The 10,155-nt window shown below is 34.6% G+C and overlaps 1 protein-coding gene across 1 annotated transcript in view; it reads left to right on the top strand.

Annotated features, from left to right (window-relative positions):
* The first annotated feature begins 1,049 nt into the window (after positions 1-1,049).
* LOC149785810 (cleavage and polyadenylation specificity factor subunit 5-like) overlaps positions 1,050-10,155 on the top strand; it is a 113,332-nt gene continuing 104,226 nt past the window's right edge. Inside the window, exons 1-2 of the mRNA XM_089979751.1 lie at positions 1,050-1,178; positions 5,572-5,772. Coding sequence (XP_089835877.1) covers positions 1,057-1,178; positions 5,572-5,772 — 323 coding nt within the window. The 5' untranslated portion in view covers positions 1,050-1,056. The remainder of the gene's footprint in view (positions 1,179-5,571; positions 5,773-10,155) is intronic.

Genomic DNA, 10,155 nt, shown 5'->3' with positions numbered 1-10,155 from the left:
TAGCCAAGCTGAACGAAGCTCACATGAATTTACATCGTGTCAGGCAAAGCACGATACAGAAGCATGAAGAGATAGAGAATGTCATAATGTTGAAAGTGACCGAAGTCCCGAGAGAAGAGCACTTCAGATAAGAAATCAAGAAAGAGCAAGAAGAGTGAACGCATAAGTACAGATATCAGAAGCAAAGAGAGGGGAGAGAACAGCAGCAACAACATCAGGAACCAGACAGAGGATTTGCTGACTGTCGTGGAGCCACGAAAGTATTCTCCTTCTCTTTCCGAAGAAGCAGACCTTATCATGCGGGAAAACCTGCCACCAAACGGGGAAGCAATCTTAGACCATAATAGATTTCCATAACTCCCCGTCCACAAAAACAGCCCTTTTCAGGGTTACCCCCAATACTCTATAAAAGACATACTAGTCCAACTGCCAAACAAATTTGTATTTGTGTTTGTAAGTTAAAAAATAGAAGTGTGCCTATAAGCACTTCGTTTGTTTATTTTAAGTCAAAAAATAAAAGTGTGTCTATATCACTTCGTTTCCGTAGCTTGTCAAATAGTCAATTTTAAACACCAACGGGGCCCAAATATAATGTTTTACTCAGATAACTGTCATTGTTTAATTAGTAATGTTCAAATGTCATAAAAGCTATTTCGACCCAAACATAATGTTCAGTTTCAGTAGACTATAATGTACAAAACGTACTGTTAATTTCCATAACTCCGTTTTTGATCCAAATGCAATTCTAACTTCCCATAGCTGCTTATTTCTCAGTCGGAAACTCATTTTGCTTTTAACTATTGAAAATGTTCAACAACACTTCTAAGAGAGAGAGAGAGAGAGAACTTGTCATAAAATTATAATCGTAATATCTCCCGATGCATTTTCTTTTATCATATTTTTGAGAAAATCGAATAAAGTTTCTGACTTCTGTGGCTAAATGTATTTATTAAGTTGTCTCTCACTATGTGTGTGTGTGTGTGTGTGTGTGAGAGATACCTCGTTCCGGGTTTGCGTTGTCTCTCGTGTATTTGATGAGCCTTTTCAGAACCGGAAATGGGAGAAAAAATGGCGGCACATGGGCGCACAAGCGGCTGGCCCAAATATAGTCAAGGCCAAAATGTTAAATTGGATAGCAAGTACAACAATACTGCAACTCTGGACAGAGTCATAAATTTGTAAGCTGTTCATGTCTTCGTTAATTGGATCAAACTTTTGCACAGGTGTATTCTCTCAAACCTGTTTGGAGGGGGTTGGTGTTGGACAGGGTCCCTGTGGTGGGGGTTATATTTGGATTGATATAAACTGATTTCTGGTCGTCTGTGATCCTTTATATATTGGGGACACTCATCCAGGAAAACTCTAATTCTTACATTGCAGGTGCTAAGTAATACTGACAATTATAAGAGTTACTAACCTCGTAAACCATATAAGAATAACCTCCCTTTACGTAAGTATAGGGCTAGTCCTACAACGTAAGACACATCACCCGATATTTTTGTTCTGGGGAATGATGGGTCTTACTGCCTAAATAACGGCGCTGTGTAGCGTGTTTTGATGTCGACTAACAGTGTAATGAAGTCAAATTTTCAGAAATATCACACAACTGGCAACTAATAACGATGCTTTCCAACAAAGTAATGTTTTTGTCAGACTTTACTTGCCCTGATATCTTTTCTCTAATAAATTCAAATTCTCACTAAAGAAATTGACCAGTTTTCAAGTTTCTTTGGCCTACATTTATGTTGGCTGGAAAGTGATAAAAGCTGAGAATGACGAAATCGGGTTATGTTGAATTATTATTCTTTAACGAAACAAATAAAAATATATTATGCATAATGGAACTGTAAGCAATGTTTCATTTCGTTTCATTCAAGAAACATATCCCAAACATGAACCTATTTAAGCATACTTCGGCATACCTCGACTACCATCCTATTGTAAAAAAAATTCAAATGTATGTGAAAGGAACGTGAAAATGCATCCATTTCCTAGTGTCATATTTTCATTCCACCAGGATAAAGACAGCACAGTAAGTATATTAATTACACGTAAATTAGTGGAAGAGTGCTGCTATAGGCTGCCAAGTGTGTGAGATATTCCTGAAACTTTGAGTACTTATTCCGATGTCATCCAACGTTAGAACACGCTATACAAGCCTGTTATTTGGATAGTAAGACATAGCACTAAAACAAAAACAACTGGGGCATCATGTTGCAGACATGTAGCATGATGTCCCACCCAGTCACATTATCCTGACACCAGGCCAACCAGTCCAAACACTAACCTCGTAATGCTGAGCGCCAAGTGAGGAAGCTGTTAGTACCATTTTTGTAAGTCTTAGGTATGACTTGGCCGGGGATCGAACCCATGACCTCCCGCATCCGAGGTGGACGCTCTTAGGCCACTGGAGCGGTATAGGATGAACTTGGAGGAATATTGGAGAGCCGTCAGTAACTTTAAAAACTGAGCCACAGAAAAACTTAAATTTGATCTTGCATTATAAGCAATGTTTGTTTTGTCATGGCCACATTCTAAAAGAGAAGACATCCTCCATTTCTTCTCAAATACAAAATTATTCAAGGTGAAATCTTTCATGCGTGAAAAAATAATTATTAATTTCAGTGTACAAAAAATTCTGTAAAATAAATAATTTTCATTTTGTGGTTCTGACTGTACGAAAAATAAAGGGATCATACCTGAACAAATTCTATGGAACACGCGCTACTCTACAACCTGATGGTACAAACGTACAAAGTAAACATATTTTCTGTCTCGTTTCAAGAATAATAGTACTCACAAAGATTTTTGTTATTATTAGAATTTGTAGTAAGAACAAGCGATCATGCGCGTTGTTATTCTAATCGGCCAGTAAAGATAATAGAGGGGTATATCATTGAATAGATTTGCAATAAAATGTTAATTATATCCAAGTCAAAACAGAACAAACACTTAAAGATAGTAAATATATGTATATATCCGAATCGATTTAACGGAATCTGGGACTTACAAATTTACAATAGAAAATGACAAAAGCTTTTATATTTTACGTTTGTATAACCGTATTGAAACAATACGACTAGTTGACCAAGGGTCTGTGGTTTTAACTTTAGCATGTACTGTGATGTAATTTGGATAAGAAAACATCAAAGGGCTTACAGACTCATTTTAAAATGCACATGGTGTTTTGTTATGTTGATGATCTTCATAAGGAGAACTAATTGACAATAATATTTAAAGGTATGGTCTGTGAAGTCCTTTATCTATTTGTTAATAAACACCAGTAGATATTGTAATGACAATAAGAGAGCTTATGCAATAATCATTGTATTTTCTCGCCAACAATTAATTATTAATTTTTTATAAAAACAAAATGGAATATGGTACTATCGATCTTTTTTGCAAACGTAAATTTTCTTAGTAGAAATTTTATGTCCGATAATTTAATGGATTTTGCGAAAAATACAAAGTGATATGTACAAAATTTTTTGATATGTTTAAATAATTATGATTTTGATAATAGGATTGTGTATTAAAAATTAAAGGGTACAAAAAAATACAGGAAATATGGTATGTATGAAACTTAACAATCACAATTTAGCAGTGGTCAGTCAGTAATCCTGTGAATTAAACTAAACATTGCCTGTGGATTTTTTTTAAAAAAAAAAAAATCCTAGCAGTTATCTATGAGACTATGCTATTTTCTTCATGGGTATGCATTAGTTAATCACAGTAGATCAAGTAGTATATTTTCTCTCCTGTCACAGTTTCAGACATGACATTCCAGTGATGATCATTCAGATCCTCGGACACCAAAGAAATAGAGTTAGTAGTAATTGCGAGGAGGTGAATAAATCTCCTAAAGTCATAAGAATTCTTGAGTATCAATTAGTGTTGTTCCGAATAACGATTATAATCGATCATGGGTTGGTTGAGAGAACCAATAAGATAATTGATTCTGAAACTCCATAATCAATTGACTTTGTATGGAAAGGGAGACTACTTCTTTTAGTTGCATGCAAAACACAAAGGTTAGAGAAACTTATGGGAAAATACAAAGTGATATGTACGAAAAAAAATTATATGTTTAAATAATTATGATTTTGATAATTGGATTGTGTATGCTGTATAGGACTTCCAGTCCACTACAGTCGATTTGAATTATTTATTCCGATCACGTCTTACAAGTATGAAATCATACCATATTCCATAGGTGCAAACTTAATTAAGAGCATATAGTCATGATTACATGATTTTGCTGTTAAATTATAGAATCAATACATTTAAAAAAAATTTGATGATTTGTTTCAGTTTAAATATAAAATCCTTTGTATTATGTGTAAATAATGACAAAAAAGAAAACCTTGTCCTTCTTTACTTTAAAGGATAGACACATCACATATTAATGAAAAGTTTTTGGGGATTGCAAAAGTTTTTCAGTTACATAAAACTGATCAACTATAAAAAGTTGCATTCATTTAACAAAGTTATAGAACAAAAATAACTTGTTTAAAAAAATGTAATATTTTTATCAGATTAAAGTATGTCATTGCAAGAGATTACTCCTGTAGATTTGTTAACATTTTGAGCAAAGAGCTGTATAACAAACAAAAATTCAAATTTGCTGTTAGTAATTGATTATAATCAATTATTAGTTGGTTAATGGAACCATCATCAGTGATGAAATTCTGACTGATTCCATTTACTAGTATCAGTTACAAAATACTGTACAAGTGTTTACCTTTAAATTCAGCATGAGACAAAGAAATCTTGGACATCAGTTTGCTCCATGAATAACAATCCCATCTACAAAATCCTGATTAGAAAACAAATGATGCCTGATATTTCGGTTTTGACTCAAGATTTTCATTTTAACTCATGAGATTTTGGGGCCAAGAGTCAAATCAGTTTTCAGTTTTTAAATCTCTTGAGAACCTTCTGTCAATATCTTTTGGGAGTTTATTTGAATTTACTTGAATACAATCTTATTGTATTAATTACTTTTAAATATACTTGAATAACATACCAAAGACTTACAAAAATGGTACTAACAGCTGCCTTGCTTGGCACTCAGCATTAAGAGGTTAGTGTTAGGACTGGGCGGCCTGGTGTCAGGATAATGTGTCTGGGTGGGATATCATGCTATATGCCTGCGGCATGATGCCCCAGTGCTAGACATCACTTTAAACTGTAACACTGCAGACATTGTAGCGATATGATTGAAAAATTGTTAAAACTACGTTAAAAATCCAAATCACACACACACACACACACACACATGTATTATATACTTACATTATATGTGCTGTTTTGAATAATTAATGGGCATAATAACAATTTCATATGGTTTCTTGTATAATTCTACAAACCAGTTTTAAGTGAACTATCACAACTTAACTTCATTGTGTTTTTCACTCCATATTAAAGTTCAAAATTTGTTTTTCCACAAACAAAAATCTTTTTCATTCCGAAGTTAAGTCCAGCAGAAAGAATAGTGCAAATAAATGTGTACAAGTCTCAGCTTTCATTGCTGTCTTAATGAGAAATGATATATGACTACATGTTTTGCAGGTATCCTTTGACCAACTACACCTTTGGCACTAAAGAGCCACTGTATGAGAAAGATGCTTCTGTTCCAGCTCGCTTTACGAGAATGCGCGAAGAGTTTGACAAAATTGGAATGCGGCGATCAGTTGAAGGGGTCCTCATAGTCCATGAGCATGGTCTTCCACACATCCTTCTTCTGCAGCTGGGAACAACATTCTTCAAACTGTATGAAATTATTCAATTGTTTTTCAGAAGTTCCTATCATAAAGCGTTGTTGTCATACATTAATGAACACAGAATGAGACATAAGTATCACTTACTGGCAGCAGCACAATGAGTCATAGGTACCACTTACCAATAGAAACATAATGAGTCATAGGTACCACTTACCAGTAGAAACATAATGAGACATAAGTATCACTTACTGGCAGCAGGACAATGAATTGTAGGTACCACTTACTGGCAGCAGCACAATGAATCATAGGTACCACTTATGGCAGCAGCACAATGAGTCATATTTACCACTTACCAATAGAAACATAATGAGATGTGAGTAACACTTACTGCCAGCAACATAATGAAACATAAGTACCATTTACCAACAGCAGTGTCATTGCTCAGAACAGCTTTTCTCGAAGAAATTTTAAGGACAAGTAAAATTTACATGCAGTATCTAGCCTCAGAGAATTTTATGTACAGTGTCAAAAAGTCAAACAGCTACATTGAAGAAGTTGCTATACAAAAAGAGGGGGCCTGTGTAAGCCATTGACAGGCCATGAACATTATGGCATATCCAGATTTTGGAGTACTGACAAGAACGATAGATCATAAGGAGTTCAGTTGGGATAGTTTGATGTCCAGGTTTCCTCTAAATCTAGATTGGGTCCCACCTGTTTTCTAAGTGACTTGCTTGTGAGGCAGGGTAATAAAAGTGTTATCAAATTTGCCTGAAGGAAACCTTGATCATACTGACAAAATTCTACATTTTGATTTTGAAGTGCTTGAAAGACACTGATAATTTATTAATGTTCAGACCTCTTTTTGGGCTCCATTTATAATTACCCACCACCACCACCATTTTATAAAGATCATCTCCCTACTAGTATTGAAAGCTATCTGCTTTGTGTAGAAAGTGAAACATGTGATTTTGTATTTCTTGTGGGTCTTATATAGTTGTTTGACAGTGAAGTTAAGTGAAATGTTAAAGCATTCAGTTTTTTTTTTCACTCTTAAGGAACATAGTTAATTACTGTGATACATTTAGTTCAAAGAGTTGGTAGACACTGTTTCAGAAACATCCACTATACTAAGATATTAATTAATTTACAGAACTTGAAATTATTGTTGTTGAAATGAATTTCAAAGGCTGTCCAACTTAATTTCTGTTTTCAACTTTGATATAGCAATTCGTGGAGATTTTTGCAGTGTTCAGTAAAGTTACTGAATACCCATCCCTACAGATCATAATGAACTACATAGACTGTTCATCAGCTGAAAACATACACTCAGACTTTGCAAGAATACCCATGTTTGTTTCTGGATTGTTGCCTGAATTGTTATATTTCAGAGCTTCTAAAGTTCCAAGATGTGGGCACAGGAAGGCCCTGTAGGACAGTAGTCCCACATGCTTAGCCAGATCAGGGTGTGCATGCATGGACAACTCTCTCTGTTGATTGGTTTTGGTTTTACCAGGTGTGGGGCTTTTCTGAAAGTTGCTGCACATACAGAGTGAGGAAGAAGGGCCTCTCTTCATTCTTATCTTCAGTGGATGATCCCCTCCATTCACAGAAATGGTCTGGATCTCTTCTTGTGTTGAGGAAGATATCTGTCTCTGTTAGGCAAGAACAGTCTGCAACATTCATAGTTTGGAGATCACCAAGAAGCCAAGGCTCCCTGACACTTCTTACGATGCTAACAGAGCAGTTCAGGGATTGATCCTTATCCACTCCCAAGGGATGAAAATACAGTTTCTTTGGCTGCATCGGTTCAATGAAGAGATTTACAAATTACCTGAATTTGTTTGCATGGAGACAGCTTTTTGTGTTATAACAAAATGTTTGTTTGAAAGTCATGCTCACCTTACACTATTTTATGTTTTTTTGTAAGTTAATTACTTAATCATGCTTAACAGGTAAAAAAATTAATTTGGTACGTTTTGTTGGGTTTATTTTCATTCAAAAACTAAAGGATTAAGAAAGTATTTTGAACCCATTGCATAAATGTTATACATATTAATATTGTAAACTGGTGATCAGTTTTGAAAATACTTTTACAATATAACTCACATGTGTCGTATCTGTAGTTAGCAATTTATATGCGTTACTTGCTTTAGTAGCAGTAATGGCATAATCATTAACAATGTTTCAGATTTAGGCCACGCTACTTACAGCATTGTTTTATAAATTTTGAGACAAAAAATGAAGAGATTAATTAATGTAATGAATGTTTCATCTGCAAACAGAGAGAGATGAGTTGTTATGCCATTAAATAGTAGTTGTCACCTACTTTGATTGATGAAACCTATTTTTGAGGTTCCTGTCAGATTCTGTTATTGAAATGATTCATCGGTTTTTCAGATTCAGGGTAAAATGTTTTGATCTTTTCATAAAGTATGAGTATTTTGTGTGATTTAATACTTTGAACTTATTGAACCAGGAAAATACCAGTTGATGGCAAACTTAATTTTCCATTACAAAATTTGACTTCTAACTCAGTTTTCTCTATTTTCTGATCACTTTGCTCTATTTTGACTGAGGGATGAGTCACTTTGGTGGAAATGTGGACTCCATTGTGATCCCACTTGGACAGTCATGTAAGATTTATAATACACTGATGCCCAAAGAATTTTATTTAGACACAAGTCCAAGTCTGTTGACAAATCACAAGCCCTGACTCCAGTTTTCATATGCCCAAAATTACCCCGTTTTTTGGGGGGTTTTTTCTCCATTGCAGTGGGTGTACATCCGATATGAAAAGATTATATATATAGTAGTTCCCCTCTTGAACGGCCCCCTGACCAGCGGCCACCCGCTTCTTATGGCCAGAATCCCTTGGCATCAATGAGTTTGTATTCAAAAGTACCTCTCAAAAACAGCTGTCCCTCTAACGTGACCAGCAGTCAGCATATTAGTACAAAAATATAAAATGTTCCCCTCACAAGCGGCCACTTTTTTCTTCAAATGTATCCAGAACCAATCATTAATATCGTGATGTAAGTAATCAGATTATCTCTATCATCAATACATGTCTCCCAATGTAAAGCTTCCGTTATTGAAAGAAGTGTTGACTAAAGTGCATGTAACAGTAAGATTAATATTATATCATTGTCTATAAAAGCCGATGTTTAAAGGAAATGGGCTCAACAATGTTATGATAGAGTTTTGGGCTTCACACATCTATGGAGTTCTTCTCTTTGATGATTACAACCAGACGTAATTGTCAAGATCATAACAGGGTCAGCATAGGCTAAAAATAGATTTTGTGCATTAACACACACACAGAACTTAACCTTGAACAAAACAGGGTATCAGAGAAAGACCAAAAAATCATGTGACAACACCTTTATGGCTTTCTTTTATGAAAAAGGCATTTCGTCCACTCAACAAAAGTTTCATCTGCATAATTAAATTGCATACAGCTTGCAACATCCAAATAAATCATTACCAGACATTATCATGTCATCACGTAAATGGAGACGTATTATTTTAGAAGAAAGTCGATTATTCTACTTGACGACATCAGGTCATGTGCAGTGGGGGGACTTGCCAAACAATTTTATGTTGAAAAGACTCGAATAAACAACATCATAACCGATAAGAAGGTTATTCAGCAGCAGTGGGAAAATGGAGCAAATGGAGAACAAAAAATATGTATCAAGATTTAAACGATGTTTTTGAAGGGTTTTGCAACGTGCGTGTAAACAATACCCGCTTATCACGCTTACACCAAGAGTAAGGACTATTATTGTATATTCAGTTGAAATAAGTCTATTTTTATAACAAGAAGAACCTTTTAATAATTAATGTTTACTTTTCAACGAAGATATTAAATGAAGATATTAAATGCTTTGAAATATGTAGCTTTCTTACTATGTACATTACATATACTTCTTTAAAAAAATTTTAGTCCCCCTCTGGAAAGGCCACCTGTCTTATAAGGCCACTTTCCCAGTGCAGAAGGGGTGGCCACATAAGAGGGGAGCCACTAACTATATATATATATATATATATATATATATATATATATATATATATATATATATATATATATATATATATATATTAATTTGGCTGTTGTGTTTTTTCAGATCCCAAAATATTTTGCATAAAGCAGTGTTTTCCTCCAGATCCAGAAGTCAGCCATTGTCTGATTGTTCTGTTATGTCTTCCTTTCTGATTGGATCAACAGTGTTTATTAGCATATGAAGCATGTCTTGGTTTATATGGCTTCATTTTTACACTTTTCATGCTGTTCATAGTTGTTGCTCAATATGTTTAACCAGTGTTGCATTACACTGGTATAAGCATGAGAAAGGGAAAGCTCAATTATTATTCATGAAACTTGAACTTGAAACATTTTGAGCAATAGAGTAGCAATGAAACCTGACAA

The sequence above is a fragment of the Sinohyriopsis cumingii genome, chromosome 13, assembly GCF_028554795.1.
Source record: "Sinohyriopsis cumingii isolate HCF-2022 chromosome 13, ASM2855479v2, whole genome shotgun sequence".
Taxonomy (NCBI): domain Eukaryota; kingdom Metazoa; phylum Mollusca; class Bivalvia; order Unionida; family Unionidae; genus Sinohyriopsis; species Sinohyriopsis cumingii.
Note: the sequence above shows the minus strand (reverse complement) of the source record. Positions and strands in the feature narration are given on the sequence as shown.